At 41.3% G+C, this 22,843-nt stretch overlaps 1 protein-coding gene across 2 annotated transcripts in view; it reads right to left on the reverse strand.

Annotated features, from left to right (window-relative positions):
• LOC138745363 (uncharacterized) overlaps window positions 1-22,616 on the reverse strand; it is an 85,497-nt gene extending 62,881 nt beyond the window's left edge. For both annotated transcript variants that reach the window (XM_069902340.1, XM_069902335.1), the window contains exon 1: window positions 22,242-22,616. In XM_069902340.1, the coding sequence (XP_069758441.1) occupies window positions 22,242-22,601 (360 nt within the window). In that variant the 5' untranslated portion in view covers window positions 22,602-22,616. The remainder of the gene's footprint in view (window positions 1-22,241) is intronic.
• Window positions 22,617-22,843: the final 227 nt, after the last annotated feature.

Here is a 22,843-nt window from a genome sequence, read left to right on the forward strand (position 1 = left end):
CTTGTGTTTCTTTAATTTTTTGTCACTTTCTTCCAATTTTCTTTTTAAGTCATTCACTTCCAGTTCTACAGCCATTTCTTGCTCTTCCACATTTTCTAATCTTTTCCCTACATCTGTTATGACCAGCTCTATTCTACTCACTTTTTCTTCTGTATTTTTCATTTTTCTTTTCATTTCACTAAATTCTAGAATCTAGAGTCAGCCATTCTTTTAATGCTTTCATTTGTTCTTGAACATTTTTTTTTATCTATGTAGTCCATTCATTTTACCTCCTATTCCTCTGTGCAGAGCTTGGTCTTCTTCTTCTTCTGTTGTGCCTGCTCTTGGGTTTGTGTCTTCTATTTCTCTTCCTTGTATCTGTGCCTCTTCTGACTTTCTTGTTGAGCTGCTTGTCCCAGTTTGTTGGGTATTTTTTTCCATGATTTCTTGATGTTGGTCCTCTTCTTCTGGGCTGGTTATCTGTTGTGTCTCTAGTTTCCTTTTTTCTTTCTCACCCCTCCTGTTCCCGTTGCTTTCTTAATCTTCCAGCTGGGAGCCCTGCTGTCGGGCCTCTCTCAGCTGTTGGTGTTGTGGAGTTTCACTTCACAGCTGGTCCCCCCTCCCGTCAGCGTTGATTCCTCGTGCATGCGCAGTTGTGCACCCCCGTTTGGCTCCGTGAGCCATTTTTCAGTCCTGCGGTTAGTGGGTCGCGACCATGCAGTGTCTCCACTAACCTCGGGGAGTGGGCTCCTCTTTCCATGGTGGGTCCCTGCTTTTTCGTGCAAGTAAGGCCTTCACCTTTCTCTTCCAGCGTCTTTCTTTCTTCTTTTCTTCCCGTTGTTTTTGGCTTTCCTTTCTTAGGTGCCATTTTCTCCACACCTTTAATTTTTATTTACTGTGATTTGTGTCTCTGGGGCTTTGCTTTTTCTTCACTTTTTTCCTTCTTTTCTGGAGAGGGCTGGTATTCTTCTACCAGCCACTACTCCATCACGTGACTCCTCCCGCAAGAGATCTTTGCTGATCATCTCCCAAGCCAACAACTTTGAAAAATGGGCAATAAACACTGTACTTGGTAGCAATGTCAACTTTGCAAGAAGTGCACAAATGTTGTTCAGTAAAGTTAATTTTCTGGACAATATGTACAAATCTAATCATTTCTATTTATTTTTGTCATCTGATTTTCCCATGTTTGAAGTGGCATCAAGTTCAAGTTTAATGTCATCTGATTACACAAATATAACCTGACGAAACACTGTTCCCCGGTCCTTGGTGCAAAACACACACACAACCGGACATTACACATAAATACACGCCCAGGAGAAATGATGCACACAAATAAATAAATAAATAGTCTTTAACGAGTAGTAGCTTGGGATGGTTGGTACAAGCAGTCATTCAGCATTCTCACGGCTTGTGAGAAGAAACGGTTTCTCAGCCTGCTGTGGCGCTGACACTGATACCCCTATGACAAGAGGAGCTTAAAGATGCTGGGCGGAGGCTGGCAGGGGTCCTTAATGATTTTGCACTCCCTCTTCAGACAGTGATTTCAGTCGATCATATCGATCGGGGGAGGTGGCAGGAGGTGGTGGAGACCCCGCAGTCATCCTCTCCGTCGCTCTTATGGTCCCATGGATTGACTCCCAATCCAATTTTCCTCAAAACGACAACTCAGGATACACAAGGCAAACATCCAGGAAATGAGGATATTTTCCATAACTGCTCACACTGCTAACACAAAAATCTTCTGCCGACAGAGAATGGAAGGTATGTGGAACAAGCAAGGAAGAAATATAGGTTGGTATAATTACAATGTTTAATAGACAGGTACATGGATAGGAAAGGTTTGGAGCAACATAGGCAAATAGGACTAGCTCAGGTGCTTAACTTGGCCAGAATGGAAGAGTCAGGCTGAAGAACCCACTTCAATGCAACATAATATGCCTCAACAGGGAAAAATTGTATCATCCACAATGTAAACGTGATGTTCCATGTGGGTGGAAGAGTCTGGACTGGTAATCTGAACAGTTTGCATCTTGTTACTTTAAACTACATCACAGACTATATAAACTTTCAGCCAGATACTGGACCATGTATACTTGAATAACACATTCAAACCATTAAACACTCTGTGATGCAACTTTAAAGAACCTCAGTCAGATCTGTAACTTCACAGCAAGATTTTGAAAAGCAGTAACATTTTTGAGTAATAAAACAGTCATTTAGATAAAATCAACTCCCGAATATACAGCTAGCTCTTAGAGATTAATCTACTCAGCTGCCACAATTCAATTAAAGAAGCAGCCACTAATGTGACATCTATATTTTTTTTAACATGGCGTGTAACACAATTCAAATGATCTGTTGAATTCTTTTATCTCATGAACATGTTATTTGACACCAAGGCATTTGACCAATGATGCTACCCTGACAAATTGATACAGCTCATCTATCTAGTGTCATGGGAAACAAAATCTTGAATTTGGAAGAGCATTTGCCGTTAACCAAAGATATCAGTCCATCAATTCAGCTTTTAGGTTTCAAAAGCAGAAAACATGGGAAATAAATCATACATTCTCATTTATAATATAGCACAAAGACATTATCTTTTGCTTCTCTTTCCCTAGGCCTTTTTATAGTGGAGGAAAAAGCCACTGTAAAGGTGGATATTCTCTGTCTTTACATCGCTTCATCCAACTATAAAACCCCGACAGCGGATGCTGGATGCGGACTCGACTCGTCCGGGTGGCCAGCACCAGGCAGAAGTGCTTGAAGGAGGAGCATCAAGTTTTATAACGAGAACCTCTTTTATTTTAATGCGGGTCAATGGCTGCCTTTGCAGTTGGAACCACTCTGCGTTTTCTAGAGCAGTTCCAGCTGGTAGGGAATTACGGGTAAAGAAGACGACCATTGCTCAGCACGCATGTCTGACCTCACGGCGATAGGCAGCACTACTGCACCACTCGCCCCGCCTCCCTCAACTACAGAGACTGGTTCCTGACACCGCTCCCCATAAAAGTAATACTGGAGCAGGCTTATAGGCCTTCTCCATAAAAGGTAAGTCCACTTTTTTTTCCCCTCGTTGAGCCGACTTCAATGCGGCATCACTCCATAAAAAGGGTTCCTGCCTGTAAAGAGGAGGTTCAGGCAATTTCTGCTGATGGTGAAAGCAAATTCCATGTAATATTGCAATGTTTTTATTACATGACAATAAAGGAATGCTGAATTTCTTGATGTGTTTAAATGCTGAGAGCATGCAGTATTTCCCTCAATTTAGTGTCTCCTATAATTTAAAAAAGTATTTGTGTGATAACCCATTAAATTTAAGAGGTGGGGAAAGGCTGGTGTTTCTGGACAGTGGTGAAATCTTGGACACATCAATGTGATTATCTGTAGAGGCTTAAATAATGCGAGACATGATCAACTACTAGAAAGTCAAAGAAAAAAATTGCTTTGAGATACTACTTGATAAATACTGAGTACAACAGGTCTTCCTCTGTACTCAATCTCAAATCCACACTGTATCCTGACACTAATATCGCCAATACATTCAACTTCTGGGCTAAAATTTTTTCCTTTGATGCAAACAGAATCTCATTTTGATTTTATTTACATATTTAGAAGTGTCTGCAAATATAAATTAATTCAGTGGCTACCAAATGTATTAATCTTTTTAACTTTTGAGTATTTCATGCAAGCTTTATTTATGATCACCATTTTAAAAACTAAAATGAAAAGATCACAACTACCCTCTGTGCAAAGTGGGATGTGAAAGGTACCAACTGAATGATGGGAGTTATACCATCTGCTAGAATCTACGTTGCCAGGTAACCAGGAAAAAAATCTTGCTGAGACATAATGGTCAAACATTCTGAGCTAACAAGAAGATCAGTGGAATGTCATTTTAATAAGTTAAAGCTGGGGATACTGCCAACTCATAGCTGCTAAACTAAAATGGGTTTCTGGCCTTGCAATTTTTTTCAGGATAATGTTTTGCTAATATTTTCAAATAACCAATACATTTCGCTATTTCATTGATATTTCTGGTTCAATGCACATTAAGCATGAAGCAGATGGATTTAAACAACTTGAATGATGACCAATTATTCAGCTTACTGTAGATAATAATTTAATCTGGAGATTCCATTCTTAGGAACACGATTCTTTGAATTAACCCATCTTTTGTTTTCTTTAAAATCATAATTCTGATGATTTTAACCGATCCAAGTGTAAATGCCAGCGATGTTCAATTTCTTGTACTGAAGTCTCATTGAGATCACAAAGTCGTCAGCCCAGCATTTCAGCACCTATTGAGGAAAAGCTATCCCGTATAATCTTACTTCCAAGCATCAAGTAGATCATCCTGTAGAATGTGGCTATTCAAATACAAGGATTTTTTAAAAAATGTGATGATGGCTTCTGTTTCAGCGATCCTTTTCTGGCAGTGTTTTCCAGAAACTTACAACCCTCAGATGGGAGGTGAAGAAAGATGTTTTTGCCCTAATTTTTCTACCCATTTATTTCAATTTGCCCCAGTTTTTTTTAATGTCTTTGCCAAAGAAAACAAGTCCTTCCTATTTATTCCAAATTCCTAATAATCTTATACAACTCCATCTGTCCTTAACATTTATAGTTTATAGTTTATTCATTCCATCAATTTACACTGAAGGGAAACTAACTAGTCTGTAATTTATCCCTCTTTGGCTTGGCTTCGCGGACGAAGATTTATGGAGGGGTATGTCCACGTTTGCTGCAGGCTCGTTGGTGACTGACAAGTCCGATGCGGGACAGGCAGGCATGGTTGCAGCGGTTGCAAGGGAAAATTGGTTGGTTTATCCCTCTCTTCCTCTTTAAATAATAGCACATTAGCAATCCTCCAATTTTGTGGTACTATTCCTGAAGCAAAGGATTAAAAAAAAATCAGAGCCAAAGCCTGACCACCACCCCCCCCCCCCCCCCAGTGGTTCATCTGGACCAGCAACATATCCAACTTTACAGATTTCAGACTCCTTAACAATTTTAACCTATCCAATATAACTTAAGCCCTCCAATCCCTGTGATAGTCTGATGAAACTCTTCTGCACCCTTTCCAACCTTTTAATATCGTTCTAATAGCTGGGTGACCAGAATTACACCCTAATCCAGTAATCCAAGTGTGGTCTCAATGATGCCTTGTACAGTAGTATTATGAGGTCCCAACCTTTGTACCACACCCAATGAAGGCAAATGTGTTAAATGCCTTCTTCACCACCCTTTGCACCCAAGCCACGATATACCTACACTTCTCTCTTCTAAAACATTCCCTGGAGCTCTACCCTTTAGTTTGCAGGTTCTGCCCTGGTTTGACTCACACTTGTCAGAGTTCCATTTGCCTCCTTGGGCCACCTTCCCAAATGATTCAGATCCTATCATAAACAAATATCCTTCCACACGGTCCACAATTTTGGTGTCAGCTGCAAATGTACTAATCATGTTAACTATATTGTCAAGCAAATTATTAATGTTGATTAAAAACTGTGAACTCGGGACTGACTCCTGCAGCACACCACCAATCACAGGATTCAAATCAAGAAAGCAACCCCTCATTACTACCCCCCCCCCCGACTTTTTTCATTAAATCAGTTGCGAATCCAATCGGCCACTCACTTTTGAGAATCAGAATTTATTGTTGTGAACATGTCACAAAGCTCGTGTTTTGTGGCAGCGTTACAGGTGCAAAATTGCTACAAATTACTTTTTAAAAAATAAATTAGTGTAAAAGAAAAATGAGGTGGTGTCTGTGGTTCATTGTTCATTCAGAAATCTGATGGCGGACGGGAAGAAGCTGTCCTTATGTCACTGGGTGCTCATCTTCAGGCTCCTGTACCCCATTCTTAATGGTAGCAGTGAGAAGAGGGTATGGCCTGGGTGGTGAGGGTTCTTGCTTTCTTGAGACACCACCTCTTACAGATGTCCTTCATGGAGTGAAGACTGCACTCACAACTCTAGCCTTTCCCTGTCCTGTGCATGTGCATTGGCACCTCCGTACAAGACAGAGGTGCAACTAGTCAGAATGCTCTCCTCAGTAAAAATTGGCAAGAGTCCTTGGTGACAAACCAAATCTCCTCAAACTCCTCACTCATGAATTGTAGGCACTGGTAAACCTTCTTCACTATTGCATTGACATGGAGGGTCCAGGATAGATCTTCGGAGATGTTGACACTCAGTAATTTGAAATTTTTAACCTTTTCCACTGCAGACCCCTCGATAGGACTGGTTCGTGTTCTCCTGATTTCCCCCTCCTGAAGTCTACAACCACTTCCTACGTTGAGCACAGGGTTGCTGTTGCGACACCACTCCCGTAGGCTTCCTCATTGCCGATTCTGTTGATGATTGTAATGCCATCAGCAAATTCATAGATGGCTTTTGAATTGTTTCTAGCCATATAGTCATGGTAGTAAAGAGAGTAGAGCGATGGGCTAAGCACACATCCTTCGTGTGCACAATGTCAGTGATGAGGAGACATTGTTTCCAACTTGTACTGACTGGTTTACTGATTAGGAAGTCAGGGATCCAGTTGCAGGGGTGGAGTGGGTGGTGGGTGTGGGGGGGGTGGGGGGGGGAGGCAAACACCCAGGTTTTGAAGCTTGTTGACCAGTACTGAGGGTATGATGGCGTTGAAAGCTGTAGTTGATGAAAGCAGTCTGGCGTAAGCTAGAAAACAGCTGATCCAGGGCTGAGTGGAGAGCCAGTGAGATTACACGTGCTGTGGAGTGATTGCGTCAGAGGTGAATTGCAGTGGGTCGAGGTTTTTACTTTGGTATGAATTAATTCTGGACATGATCAAACTCCTTTGTGTCTTTGCACTCAGAAATTTAGCCATTTACCTTTTTCCATTTACCCAGAAATTCAATGGGCTATGAATCAAATTAAAATTACTTTCCTTCAAAAATTGGCAATGCATACACACAATTTAATTTGACCATTAATAACAGATTCACAATGAAGATACCCTGGAGCTCTGCAGCTCAAAATAACTTCTCTCAAGAAAACAAAACAATAACTGCACAATTTAATTGACTTCACCAGTAATCTAATTTCAAGTGACAGGGAGACATTTCAAATCACCACCACAGAAGCAGGGATTTCCAATGAACTTTATTAAATAAATGTGGAATTAAAATCTCACTCAGATCTTGAGGGAGACTAGTGTAGAAATTGGGAGGGGCCTGGCAGAAATATTTAAAATGTTCTTAGCCACAGGTGAGGTGGTGGAGAAATGGAGGGTAGCTCATGTTGTTCTGTTGTTTAAAAAAGGCTCCAGAAGTAAACCAGGAAATGGTTAGCAGGTAAATTGTTGAGGAAGGTGTTTTGAGAGCTAGGATAACCAAGTATTTGGACAACTAAGGGCTGATTAAGGATAGTCAACGTGGCTTTATGAGTGGTAGGTTGTGTTTAACGGATCATAAAGGGTTTTGCGGTGGTTATCAAGAAAGCAATTGGCTGTGGATGTTGTTGACATGGACCTTAGTGAGGCCTTTGACCAAGTCCCACATGGGAGGTTAGTTCAGAAGGTTCAGACACTAGATATCCATGGAGAAGTTGTAAATTGGATTCGAAATTGACTATATAGGAGAAGACAGAGAGTGGCAGTGGATGATTGCTTCTCAGGGTGTTTTTATGCTGGGCCTCCACTTTTGAGGGCACCTTCAACTGCAGATAAAAATTTTAACGGCTGTTTATGGAGCAGCCCTAAAAGGCTTTTATGTGGAGCAGCGCCTCGGTGCGTGGACTAGAGTCGCTGTAGGCAGGGCGACTGTTTCCATGGCACCACCTGTCATAAATATGTGGCAGTGCAATGGCCATCTTCCCTATTCATAATTCCCGACGCAGCTGGAACCGCTCTGGTGCGGTGCTGGAGGCTGCCAGGGCAGTCACAGCATGCCCCGGCCGCCCCTGCTCTGATGGCCCCTGCCGGCTACCACTGTCCTCAGAGGGTCACTGAGGGGTGGGGGGGGGAAAGAGGGATGAGTGGGAGAAAAAAGTGATATTGGTCACGGGCTGAGGGGCCCGGTGTCAGAGGTTGAGCAAAGTCGCACCGCTTCCTGTGTAAACTGACAAGCGCTGAAAATGGCTCGCAAGGGGGATGATGTCCTCAGCCTGCAACTGAAGCCTGCAGATTTTAAAATAAACTATCTGTCAACTTCTCGGCGCTGTAATGCTTCATGTCCCACCCCTTTTGCCCTGGGACTCCAGCTCGCTATGTAAAAGGACTCAGCAATTCACTTTCAGCGTGAAACTGAATCCACTTTTCCAATACCCCTTTTACATAGATCGTGAGTTGGGCAATAAGGCGGCTTCTGCATGTTAAAACCCCTTAAGATTGGAGACGTTGTGGACAGGAAAATTTGCAGAAGGATCTGGGCCAACTGAAAAAATAGGCCAGAAAATGGCAGATGGAACTTAATCCAGACAAGTGCGAGGTATTACATTTTAGAAAAGTAAATAGTAGGGCACTGAGGAGTGCGGAGGAACAAAGGGATCTGAGAATGCAGATACATAATTCCCTGAAAGTGGTGTCAGAGGTAAACAGGGTTGAAAAGAAAGCTTTTGGCATCTTGGGTTTCATAAATCAAAGTCTTGAGATAGGAGTTGGGATGTTATGGTGAAGTTGTATAAAACAATGGTGAGGCCAATTTGGAGTATTGTATGCAGTTCTGGTCACCTAACTACAGAAAGGATATCAGCAAGTTTGAAAGAGTGCAGAGAAGATTTACTGGGATGTTGCTAGGCCTTCAGGAGTTGAGTTACAGGGAAAGATTAAACAGGTTAGGTCTTTATTCTTTGGAGCAAAGAAGAATGAGAGGAGATTTACAAAATTATGAGGGGTATAGACAAGAGTCAGCTCTTTCCACAGATAAGGAGAGATAAATACAAAAGGACATGGCTTTAGGGTGAAAGGATTAAGGGAAATATTAGGAGGAACTTTTTCCACTCAGAGGGACGAGGGAGTGTGGAACGAGCTGCCATCTGACGTAGTAAATGAGGGCCTACTCTTAAGAATAAATTGGATAGATACATGGATGGGAAAGGTCTGGAAGGTTATGGACTGGGTCCAGATCAATGGGACTAGTGGAATAATATTCTGGCACAAACTAGAAGGGCCAATGGCTGGTTTTCTGTGCTATATAGTGTTCTATGGTTCAGCATCTGTAATATGACCCTAGTTATTACAAAAATGGACCCAACTCACAAAGGAACCCTACTGCATTTCACTTAGTCTGGCCTATAACCTCAAACCTGCAGTAGTGAGCTACCCACTTCACTATACAAGAGCAGACAGATTACCATTACCAACTCAAAGAAAGGAGCAATAAATGCTGGCCTTGCAACTCCAAGTGCATCCTATCAGTGACTTTCACAAGTCTCTGCATCAATAACTAAAGTGCTCACCAATGGTGTAAAATGCAGATGATCCCAGCAAATAGTTCAGTAGAAAGGGGTTGAAGATGAACAAAACAGGATAGACCAGAACCTCATTTTATAAGAGAAAGAATAAATGGGAATTGGGTCCAGGACTTAGTGACTTACGAAAGCCCATACCAGCACAAAGAGGGTTGCTAATTCAGCTTGCAACGTCATAGGTACCAGATCACTCCATCAAGGATATCCACAAGATAAGGCATCTTGAAAAAGCAGTCTCTATCCTCAAGGACCCCCACCACCCAGACCACGTCCCCTTCACATCAGGATATAGGTAAAGGAGCCCAAAGACAAGCACTGAGTGGTACAAGGTCAGATTCCTGAATGATCAATGAACCAATGACACTGCTTTACTTTGATTTTTCGAACACTTTTTATTTATTGTGAGGTGATTTCTATGAATCTTTGCACTGTGACGCTGCCGCAAAGCAACAAATTTCATCACAATAAACTCTGATAACTACGCAAAAGAAGATTCACCGTCTTGCTGCTTTATTAGAACACAGATACATATGTTCTGCGAGGCCAACTGCAACTCAACTGCGAACAAATTACTTCTTTGGGACACTCAAGGCATACTTGAGAGATCAAATAATTGGTTATACAAAAGCAGTTAAAAGAGAATATTTAAGGGAGGTAGAGGAATTTGGACAGGAGATTGCAGACTTAGAAAAAGTCATTCAAAATTCAGGCTTAGAAGAAAAATATCAGGCTCTGACAAATAAAAAACTTAATATTCTCTGAACATATACGATGGAGAAGCCCATATTAAGATTGAGGCAGAAATATTACGATCTGGGGGAACAAGGCCATCCTGGCAGATGAGGGCAGAGCAGGCCTCAAAAACGATTAATGCAGTTCAGATAGGGGATGACAGGATCTCATACAAGCCGAAGGAGATAAATGAAGCCTTCAGACAATTTTATGAAAAACTGTATGTCAGAATCATTAGGGAAGCCTAAGAAAATAGATGAATTCCTGTCAAAATTGGATTTACAAAATTTAGGGCAGGAAGATCAGGAGGGATTGAATGCTCCCTTCACAGAAGAAATGAAGTCTTCGGGGGAGGATGGGTTCCCCCCCTCCCCGAGTTTTACAGGAAATTCAAAGATTTCCTGATGCCCGTCTCTATGGAGGTGGTGGATCAGGCGGTTAAAACCCATACACTCCCAGAATCTTTTACGGTGCTTCTTAAAAAAGATTCTTAAAAATGATCTTCTGAAACTGTCCTCTTATACACCTATTTCAATGCTGAATATGGACTATAAGATAGTTGCAAAAGCTTTGGCCAATAGATCGGTGAAACATTTGCCGAAGCTAACAAGTGTAGACCAAGCGAGTTTTGTATAAAAGAGACGGGCTGCGGATAACATAATAGACTGTTGAGTATCATACATCTGGTATAGTTAAGGTATGATCCAAGATGCGGAGCAGGCTCGAGTTGGACTTCCTGTTTAAAGTACTGGAGAAAATGGGGCTAGGGGCAACTTTTATAAATTGGATTAGGGCACTGTATCATGCGCCCAAGGCAAAAGTTGTGACCAATGGGCAAATAGCTCCAGCCTTCCCACTATCGAGATCTAGTAGACAGGGTGTCCATCGTCTCCAGCTCTATTCATTTTGGTTATAGAACAGCTGAAGCCATACAATGAGATCCAGACATTAATGAGTTCAGAGAGGGCCAGGAATAACACAAAATCAACCTATTTGCAGATGATGGATAATGTGCTGATATATCTGACAGACCAAGCAAGTTTGTTGACCAAGCTTCACTCTACCCTGGAGAAATATGAGAAAATCTCTGGGTACAAGATTAATTTGGACACAGCGACATTATGCCGCTTACAAAAGGGGACTATAGTCAATTCAAAGAAAACAGTCAATTGAAGTGGCCACAAAAGGGGATCAAGGGTGGATATAACCCCTTCTCAAAAAAAAATTGAGGAGGACCTAAACAGATGGATGACCCTGCACATCACTTTGGGTTGTCATCAAAAATACCCCTGACTCAGAATGGCTTAATATCATGGACAATAGATAACAAGATCCTGGACACCTACACCTGTTACCAGAAAGGGATCAGGTGTATTGAGGACTGTTACAAGCAGGAGCAGCTCATGGAGCCCCTGATTCGAAAGGGGAACAGACATAAGTTGATTACGGCAATGTATTTCTTACTCTAAATGGAGAGCCTGAAGCTGGGTCTTCTTAAATCTAGGCAAACTTAGGTGTAATGATTGATGAATGATGCTGGTCAGACCTGCATTATGACAGCATGACCTCAATTATTAATACTCGTTACAGGCTGGTGCAGAATAATTTTCTAACCAGTTGTACTACATGCTGCATAGATTGAACAAGGCTAAGCCAGAAATTTCAGATCAATGTTTTAGGTGTGGCAGAGAGTCGGGAACTTTTGTGCACTCAACTTGGTCATGCTCCAAGGTGTAACCCTTTTGGGTTGAGCTAGGCCAAGTCCTAGAAAAAAAATCATAGGTAAAGAATTTCCATAGGACCCAGTGTTGTTCCTGTTAGGAAACATCATAGACATAAAGCTTGCAATGAAGTGGTCCAAATTTCAAATCCAATCTATTTGGAGGCCAGGAAGTGCACAGCGGTTGCTTGGAAGTCTGACTCTCATCTGGACATTGCGCACTGGAATGTGGAAATGCAGAGCTGCATTCCCCTGGAGAAAATGACCTACAACTTAAGGGGGAAAATACGACGACTTCCTTAAAATTTGGCAACCGTACCTGCATTATATATGTGCAAAGATATAGTGCGGTTCTTAGTGCTTCAACGCTCTGTCCGTTCCCGTCTACCCTCTCTTTGGAGGGAGAGGGGAATCCATCCATTCAACCATCTTAATTAGGTGGAGTCACGAAAATTTTAAGACCTGGAGACTGACAGTTGGGTCCCAATGAATCCTAAGATCTCTGTTCTTTCATTGAGTTTGTTTTTACTTTCTCGTAAGAATTTTTTATATGTAATTTTCTTATTTTTTGGTCCTTATGTCCCTAATATGTCTGGAATATAAAGGGACACTGTAAAATGCTATAGGAACAGAGGACGAGGACTAAATTATTGTTGCTGTGTTTCTTTTTAGGGTAACTGTCTAATTGTGTCTCTGGATATATTAGTTGGAATAAGGGAGAGGGAAATTGAACTCAACAGTGAAGCTTGTATATAATTGGAAAATGTGTGTTTTATTATCATGGATTATTATGGATTGTGGCACTGTTTCAGTTTTAAAAATTTAAAATATTTTTAAAAAGGAATCATCAAGTCTGAGATTCAGAGAAAGCGAAATAACCGCACATGAGACTGATTGCTTATTTCAAGTTTGGTGCGCACAATTCAGTATTTTGTCTTTGCAAATGAGACTTTCAACAAGTCTAGTTTCAACCAGTTGTCAGCATGACGCACAGTATCAATCTCATCAGCAATTTCCTCTTTTGGGACATATGGTTGTGCAAGATTCTGCTTTAGTGACGCTCCTTCAATTCTTCAACATACAGCACTTCTATTAAACCAAAGAACTTTTGTCTGCTGAACTAGGTAAACAAACCTAAACCCAGTTTCTCTAGCTCACCACTCTCAATCAGTCTTGTCAAATATGCTGCACACTCTCAAGGACAAACTCAAGAAATAGGTAATTGGCACTTGCAAATACAGCATTCCACTGCCTTTATAGTGATCGTCTTCCCCGAAAGACCATTGCTCTCCAATCAGCATCAAACATCTGAAAAGAAAATCTATAAACCTCCCATCCCGTGAAGATTTGATTATTGTTTATCAAATTAGCCAAAAACCTTCATGCCTGTAAAGTGTGTGCTACAAATTTAAAAATTCACACGCAAGTAGTTAGCAGTAGAAAGCATCAGCATTTTACTTTTTTAAAATGACACTTTTCGAAACAACATTGGGACATACTACTCAGCCACTCCCAAGATCATACAAAAATCAATGAAATGTAATCCAGGTACAAAAATAAAAACGCCTGCTAACCTCAATGGCATTGGAACATGTTATTGTTAAATTGCAACAAAAAAAGGTGTAGTCCATGAAGGACATGGCAGGATGGTGCTAACAATATTAAATTTGTAACTTAGTGGCTGAACATTTGACTTTCCTACTTAATAATATATTCAACAAAATCTGAGTTTTCAGGCATCAGGACACAAATTAATAAATATCTAATTTTATAACTGGACTTTAGAAATTATTCAGTAATTCAAATAGCAACTAGTAAATACACAAATATTATATATGATTTCATATTACTGTAGAACCTGTAATCAACTTGCTTGGAAACCCCAATGATTTAGCATCAAGTTCAGTCCCAGTGCTCCCTTGAAACTCACTGGGGCCTTCATTTCTATGCACCCTTGAAATTCATTGGGTTCATTGGAATATTTACACTACAGTACAATGTAGCATCTAAAGAAAGTAAATTTAAAAGAGTGTTGGAGTATTAATTGGAACATCTAATAATCTGAAAGGTATTTAGTCCGGAACCAAGGTGGTAGATTAACATTTTACCGAGTAAACTACAAGTAATAAGATATTTGATTCAGTCTTGATTCTGTCATCGTACCAGACCTTGAGAAAAATGACCAACACTTACCATGCAGAAAGAAAGCCTTGTGCATGGCAATATAATCAATGGAGGGCAAATCAATGGAATGTAGTTCAGTAATCTGAAATGTTACCAAGTTCCTAACTCGAAACTACAAACTTTTTATTGGATATTTAATTTCGAATAGAATCAGGCAGGAAGATTAGAGGGTTAAAAATTTTATTTTAAATCTAAAAACATCTTTGGCGCCTGAAATGCCAAATATTAAAACTGCCTAAATCTGCTAGTAACCAATAAAGGGACAACTTACCATATTGATAAAAAATTTCTGAATCTAACAAGCTTTCATGGTTATCTAGCCAACAAGAACAGCAATCTTTAGTCTGTTGTGTTGGACATTTGGTGAAGAACTAATGTCACAAAGCCAGCAGGAAGTTGGGCAAATTGGATGCCAGTGATCCCAGGTGAGTGGAAGATGGTGTCTTAAGTATTCTTTGACAATGATTTGCTCCGGCAACTGTGCCGCTACATAAATCTGTGCCTGTGCCGTAAAGGGCAAAATTAACCTTGAGCACTTTCCTCACATGCAAGAAATGTAAACAACCCGACCGTAAAACAGAGAGGGGAAAAAAACCAATAAAGTGCAAAGTAAGAGACTTTAAACAAGTCCCTGATTGAGTTTGTTGCAAAGTTCTGATAACTGGTACACAAATGTAGCTGAAGTTTAGATTAGGCTGACCATCAGTTTTAGGGACAGTAAGATTAATATCACTGATGTGGCAGTCCCCCTTCTGTCACAAATTGAACATCTACATTACCCAGAGGATCAGAGTACAAAGCCAATTTGCTGTTCGAACTATGACTATTTACAAGAAGTGGAAACAGAGGAAAAGATGCACCAAAGAGCTGCAATTTCAATGAAGCATGAACTTTTAACAGACATCCTGGCAACAGGGGTTTAAAATGTAGTCACAACTATGTATAGAATCGGAGGCCAGAAGATCCACAGCTTCCTCTTTCAATCCTTCAACAACAAGCATTTGTTGTTTTTGAAGACAAAACCATTGTTCCATTAAGAAAATTCAATTGCATCCAATGGAAAGCAACATGTGAGCAAATGGTATCAAAACATAATCTTGCCTTCAGATCTTAGAGAAAAAAAAAATCAACATTTCATTTCCAAACAGTTCAAAGTATTGGCACACAAAATGGTAATAGCAGACATTCACTTCAAGTTAATCTCCAAAATATTTTTTCCAGCAAGGAAAAACCAAGTGAAAAGTGCCCAAGCCAAAAGCCCAATTCGATGACAGGAAATAACATGGCCTGAGTAGCACTTACACTGGCCAATAAAGCCAGTCAAACCACAGCAATTCAAGCATCCCATGGAAACTAGCACTTTTATGCCTAATAAAGACTGCTACCAAAGGCAAAAATGGAACAAGCAAGTGGCAAGATCCTGTCAAATTGAAGACACTATCATGAATGCAAATTTGTCTGATTTCTATCCAGTTTTAAGCTTTATTTATTCCTATTAACAAAGATTTGTTGCTGCTTTTAAATGAATGGTCAACTTTATCAATTTGACTGGAACCCTAAACTTGTTTTCAACTTCAACAATTTTGATGCTATTTATAGTGCAATTGTAGCATATATTATCCATGGTAATGTCTCGTACATAGCAACTCTGAACTGCCATTGCTCTGTGTAAATACCTGGTTGAAAAGTGCCCCATCAGGATCAACGGCCTCAGTTTCGAATAGTCTGCAAATTTCACAAATTTTCAATTAGTCCACAATTTCAAATTATTTTAATAAAGCAAAAACTGAAGGTATTTGATCTGCAGGACTCCATATGCACCACTTACTCTACTCAACCCAATTCTTCTAAAAAAAAATTACAAACCATATACTGTCCACAAACGCATACGTTATCCATTCCAGGGTCTGCCTTGAATGCCTTCTGCTTTAATCTTAAATAAAAGTACTTTAACCAGCCAGTGATCTTTGAAAGTCAAAACATGCAACTTCACAAGATTACTTCAGAATACCCAAGGGATGCCACTTTGAGAAAATCCACAGAGATACAACTTCTGAACGCCTGCAGAATGTCTTTACGTAATTATTGGACAAACATTTCTCACCTTCTTCCTGCATAATCAATGAAGATAGTTGCCACTTTTAAAAATTAATGCATTGCTCATTTCTGTACCAATAGGATATATATCAGAATTTAACATTCCTGCAGTTTAGAATTATTGCATATAATTTGCTCTCACGTTTTTATGAATTTGGTAGAAAGTGTTAAACCATCAAACAATCCACACAAATTACTTCAATTTGAAGATAGCATTGTGGGAAGCTCCAAATTATTAAGCAATGATTATTTATGAATTTGTAATTATTTGTTTATTTTTGGTTTCAGCGTCAATTTTATGGAAATTCACAGTATCACTACAGATGAAACTATTTTTGTATTCATTCTGAGTAAAACACAAAAGTCTGAAGACACCACTGATTGAATAAAACCACAATGCTGAGTTTCTCCACCATTGCGTTTTAATCTATATCCACCCTTGTACCCAAACTCCCAGTGTAATTTCAGTATTTTTCCTCCGTGAATTCAAACACAGGGATTGTAGAAGTTGTTCTTCCATTAGTTTGCAGATGATTAATTTATCATGACTCTCAGCGTACTCATCATCACTTGTGGATTATATTGTAGCCTGTTGTGAGCGAGCGCAGCCAAGTGATTGAGACAACAGGCTGTGAGCTCTGGCATCACAACTGCTTTAATTTGAATCTCGTGGTGCAGCCTTACTCCATTCGGCCCCCAACGCCCTGATGCTTGCGTCCTGATGACGCAAGCGTGCACGCGACCTTCCAGTCTGGACCGGAAGAGACGGTCTCGTGACGCCATCCTCGCCATGGCTGCCTTGCCGACCACAAGTAGGGCCGGTTTGCTGCTATAAGACTGTGTGTCGCCACATCAATTCAGATTACTGTACATTATGAATTTAGATATAAAGAATATTTTCCACTGAAGTTTAAACTAAACCCATGAACAATGAACTTTCCAAAGAATACCTTCAATAAAATTCATTACAGTATTTTAAATTGTGGATTAGGTTGAACCAGATGTATTTTGTTATCCTGACTTGCCAGCAACGAGCATCAATTACCTCACCTCCTCCCGACCCCCCCCACAGGACCCCAGACAGCATCTTGTGTTTTTACAACAAGCATCAATGATTGGGAGCAGGATGCACTTACTGTGAATAAAGTAGCTTCTATAATAAGGTAGTTGCTCTTGCTGGCCAGATGGCTTTTTCACATTAAAGAACAAGGTTAATTTATTTTTTAAAAGTTTAATCTACCAGTTGCCCTTCATAATCCATCACACAGTGCAATGAGGTGGGCTGACAAATTTGCGCATGAGGGAAAGCTTACGACAGCCACACCACTTCAAAGATAATTACAGTTCCACAAATATTTTACAAAGTTTGAGTGATGTGATAATTGCTAGTAAAGTTAGTAATTGATAACCAGATAGGCTACAAACAGTTTGGGATATTTTGCTTAAGAGTTGAAAAGTCTCCATGTCAATTGGATAGAACTATTAACACAATAAAGCAGCGAACAATGTCATATTAACAATTACTTCATTGAAACAGATTAAGCACCAACAAGTATGTAAACAAATCATAGCAGAAGAAAAAGATCAGCTGTTCAGTGGCCCCCACCCCCATGAGGATAACACAACCACACAGTACACTACCTACTGATGCAATACCTTAATACCCAAAAAAAATTTAAATTGTAGCCTACATAGAAGTCTATGGAACACAAAAGGTAGTTTGATTTTCAGTAATATGAGTAATGCTGAATCTTTTCATCACCCACATGAACTGGGGAGGAATTTTCTGGACACCTCATGCATTTTATAAGTCTTCGTGATCATTTCCTCTATTTTAACTTTTGTTTGCTCATGCCTTACACCTCAAAGAACACAGTGGAGATATACATCTTCCTCCCCCCCCCCCCCCCAGGTGTCTCAAAATAGTGACTTGCTGTCACAAACCAAATTTACAAGTTAACAGTGGTGATCAATGAAAAATAAGCCCCTATGCAGTGAAGTCATGAGTTCAGAACCAGCCACTGAAAATTGTTTGACATTTAGAAACATGTAAAAACAAACAAAACATCATAAAACCTATTGATTATAAAACTTAATAGTACCCCTTTTCCCTAAAATCCCAACCAATTCAAATACATTGAAGACCATTTAATCAAGATAATCTGGATGATTCCTAGACATGAAGCAATGTTCCTACAATCCTGCACTTCAGTGATGGAGTCCATGAACACTTTCACCAGAAACACCCAATGAAAAACTTCTAAGGTAGAAATGGCAACAGCCTACGGCAAAATCCAAACCATCATGTACTGTATCTTAACCCAAAAACAGAATAGAACTAACTCCAATTATATTTTTTTAAATCAAAATGATGAGTACCATTTCTTATGCACTTAAATGCTAATTACATACGACTTCAAGCATTTTAATTTTTCATTTCAATTCATAACATTGAAATGCTTTATTTTTGCCTCAGATCAATATTCCCAGCTGAAGTAAAAATGGAAATGCACTCTCATTTACCATAAGAAATAGGAGCAGGAGCTGGCCATCCAACCCATCAAAACTGGTCTGCTGTTCAATGTAGCCATGGTAGGCTCATCTCCACCTACCTGCCTTTTCCCCATATCCCTTAATTTCCCAACTCTTTAGAAATCTATCCAACCTTGTCTTAAATATATTTACTGAGGTCATTTCCACTGCTTCAAATTCACCATCCTCTGGGAAAAGCTGCTCTTCCTCCTCTCCATCCTAAATTTACGACCCTGAATCTTGAGGCAACATTCCCTAGTTCTGATCTCCTCCACCAATGGAAACAACTTATCTACTTCTATCTTATCTATGCCTTTCATAATTTTATTTTTCTAAAAGATCCCCTCACATTCTTCTAAATTCCAGCAAGTACAGCCCCAGATGACTCCATCTCTCCTCATAGGCCAACCCCTTCATCCCTGGAATCAAACTGGTGAACCTCCTCTGCACCGCATCCAAAGCCAGTGCATCCTTCCTCGAGTAAGAAGATGAGAAGTGCCCGCAGTTCTCTAGATGTAGTCTCACTGGTACTTTGTGCAACTGCAGCACAACCTCCCTGGTCTTAAATTCAGTCCCTGTAGCAATGAAGGCCATCATCAATTCATATGGGAGTACTGTGGTAAATTTCATTTCTCATTTGACATTGCATTGAACTCTACTTCAGAAATTTTACACACCACCAATAAGTGGTAATTCTGCCGTGCCCACAGGAAAAAGGAAATCAGGGTTGTATGTGATGTCATGTATGTACTCTGACAATAAATATGAAATCTGAAATTAGGATTCACATTCTTTGGCTTGGCTTCGCGGACGAAGATTTATGGAGGGGTATGTCCACGTCTGCTGCAGGTCTGATGCGGGACAGGCAGGCACGGTTGCAGCGGTTGCAAGGGAAAATTGGTGGGTTGGGGTTGGGTTTTTCCTCCTTTGTCTTTTGTCAGTGAGGTGGGCTCTGCGGTCTTCTTCAAAGGAGGTTGCTGACCGCCGAACTGTGAGGCGCCAAGATGCACGGTTGGAGGCGAGATCAGCCCACTGGTGGTGGTCAATGTGGCAGGCACCAAGAGATTTCATTATTAACTGGTTAAAACATTCAAAATGCGTTTCAATTAAAAATTCGAAGAAGACAAATTTCTTCATGATGATTTTTCTTAAAATTCACAGGAAAATACTATGCAGTAATAAGTGAATCAGCAACAAAAGTCATGGTCAAGGGGATTGTTATACATCAGAAAGGGAAGTGGAAGTGTGGTGAAAAAGTGAGCTTTCTGGCTTTTCAGAGCATGACATTTGCCACCAGATCGGAAGGTTGTGGGTTCAAGAGATTACATCACAAAATCAAGGTTGTGTTGAGGGAGTGCCATCCAAGCACCATCTTACAAATATAAAACTGTTTGCTTGCTTGCACACATCTATGAATGTGATTGATTCCTTGGCAATAATAGGATGGTCCCCAAACTATGCTGCCATAACATTTTATCCAAGGATATTCCTAGTCGTACAAACTTGTAACTAAATTCTTTGACCAATACTTAAAATATTCCATGAGTGTAACTTTCTTTTATTTTAGACCAATGGCTAATACATGCCCTTTAACACATCGAAGGCTGATTTCAGTAAAACTGGAAAAATTCACTAATTGACTAGAAAAATGTAACCACAAGTTTGATAACCTTATCAACACAAGGAAATAATTCCGGTTGTAATACAAGTCACTCAGTGCATTCTGTAATGTTGCAGAACATGATTTTACATGAAATGGAAAATGCTTTAAAACCCAACTGAACAAACTAAACCACCAGGAAATCAAAAGCATCACATGCTATTCACAACACTGACGAACTTACTTAATTCCAGTTTTTGATTTTAATGCACTTTCTCCTTAATTTCTGAGAATTCTGATGTGCTAAATCAATTCTCGCAATGCAGTAATTTACAGGCAATTTTCTGTAAGCAACACCTGACTGGAAATTTTCACCCTCTCCAGAGCTCACCTACATGGAAATCTTACACGAATATGAGAGAACACTTTGCATTAAAGAGACATGAATCACTAAAACTAAAAAAATCAAACAAAAGAATAACAAAAGCACCATCACTTGGCATATTCCACAATTATTTTTTAAAATAGTTTAAAGCACTTCTAACTCTACCCTAATTGCAACCCATTGAACTGACAAATATCTAACAATTATTCCCACCTACGCTATTAAAAAAATGAACTGAGTTTCACAATAACCAACACGACTGAACTACGCCTGAGTAAATCTTTCACTGCAGAGTTGGGCAACAATTCAGCAGGCAAACAATTACACACAAGGGCTGAGGTGGAAAGGGGGTAATTACACCCAACGGGAGACCAGATTCTAGGGGAATGGGGGTAATTACACCCAATGGGCGACCAGATTCTAGGGGAATGGGGATAATTACACCCAACGGGAGACCAAATTCTAGGGGAATGGGGGTAATTACACCCAACGGGAGACCAGATTCTAGGGGAATGGGGGTAATTACACCCAATGGGAGACCAGATTCTAGGGGAATGGGGGTAATTACACCCAATGGGTGACCAGATTCGAGGGGAAATTACACCCAACGGGAGACCAGATTCTAGGGGAAATTACACCCAACGGGAGACCAGATTCTAGGGGAAATTACACCCAACGGGAGACCAGACTTTAGGGGAATGAGGGTAATGAACACAGCCAAGGGGAGACCAGATTCAAGGGGAATGAGGGTAATGAATACAGTCAAGGGGAGACCAGATTCTAGGGGGAATTAGGGTAATGAACAGAGTCAAGGGGAGACCAGATTCTAGGGGGAATGAGGGTAATGAACAGAGTCAAGGGGAGATCAGATTCAAGGGGAATGAACAGAGTCAAGGGGAGATCAGATTCAAGGGGAATGAACAGAGTCAAGGGGAGATCAGATTCAAGGGGAATGAACACAGTCAAGGGGAGATCAGATTCAAGGGGAATGAACACCGTCAAGGGGAGATCAGATTCAAGGGGAATGAGGGTAATGAACACAGTCAAGGGGAGACCAGATTCAAGGGGAATGAACACAGTCAAGGGGAGATCAGATTCAAGGGGAATGAACAGAGTCAAGGGGAGATCAGATTCAAGGGGAATGAGGGCAATGAACAGAGTCAAGGGGAGACCAGATTCAAGGGGAATGTGGGTAATGAACAGAGTCAAAGGGAGACCAGATTCAAGGGGAATGGGGGTCATGAACACTGTCAAGGGGAGACCGCATTGAAGGGGATGAACAAACTAAAATACAATAGATGAATAGGAACGGAAGGAATGGGGGAGGGGATGAAAGTGATGGAGGAATAATGAAGAGCCACAACTTGTCTGGATCAACATGAACCCCTTAGGAAAGAGCCGGCCTCTGCCCCAGCGACATAGACTGGCGGCGGGGGAACGAAAGCGAAGGCCGGAGCAGGAAGCTGAGGCCTTGGTCCCACGGCCAGCCCCGGGTCGGGTCAGGCGTCTCCCCTGCCCGGGCTGGACGACGCCGAGGCCTGGGACGGGAGGCGGCCGGCTCGGAGCCTCACCTCGATCTCGAAGTCGGGCAGGGCGAAGGCGGCCCGGAAGAGCGAACAGAAATGCGCGATGGCCGGCACCTGCCACCACGAGCGCAGCCCGTCGGCCGACTCGCGTCCCCTCACACCGCCCGGCTGCGCCATGGTGCCGCCGTTCCCATCCGGCTGCCCTCCACCACGGGCTCCGCGCCTCGTGTCGTCGCCGAGCGGCTCCCACTGCGGCCGCCCCGCCGACCGCACCACTTCGCCCTCCACCTCGGGCCGCGGGGGGGTGGCACGACCACCGCTTCCATCCCCAAACGCACAGTCAACCCTCGGCAACTGCACAGAGAGGTGCATCGACACTGGAGTAACTAGATTCCTCGCAATCATTCCCTCAGCATCCTTTCAATGTTGGGCGAGTACCCTGTAGTGCGCCATCTCCCTCAACCCCCCCCCTCCCAGACGAAGTAATGGTGAAGTCGGATGCGAGCCGGAAGTGAGACTGTTACAATTGTAACGCCGGCAGAACAATTGGTGCCGGACCCAGTGGCGAGGTATCTATCGCCTGTGGCGGTCGCTTGACATGGATGATTTATTGTCAGAGTACACACATCACACACAACCCCGACTTC

This window comes from Narcine bancroftii, chromosome 1, assembly GCF_036971445.1.
Source record: "Narcine bancroftii isolate sNarBan1 chromosome 1, sNarBan1.hap1, whole genome shotgun sequence".
Taxonomy (NCBI): Eukaryota; Metazoa; Chordata; class Chondrichthyes; order Torpediniformes; family Narcinidae; genus Narcine; species Narcine bancroftii.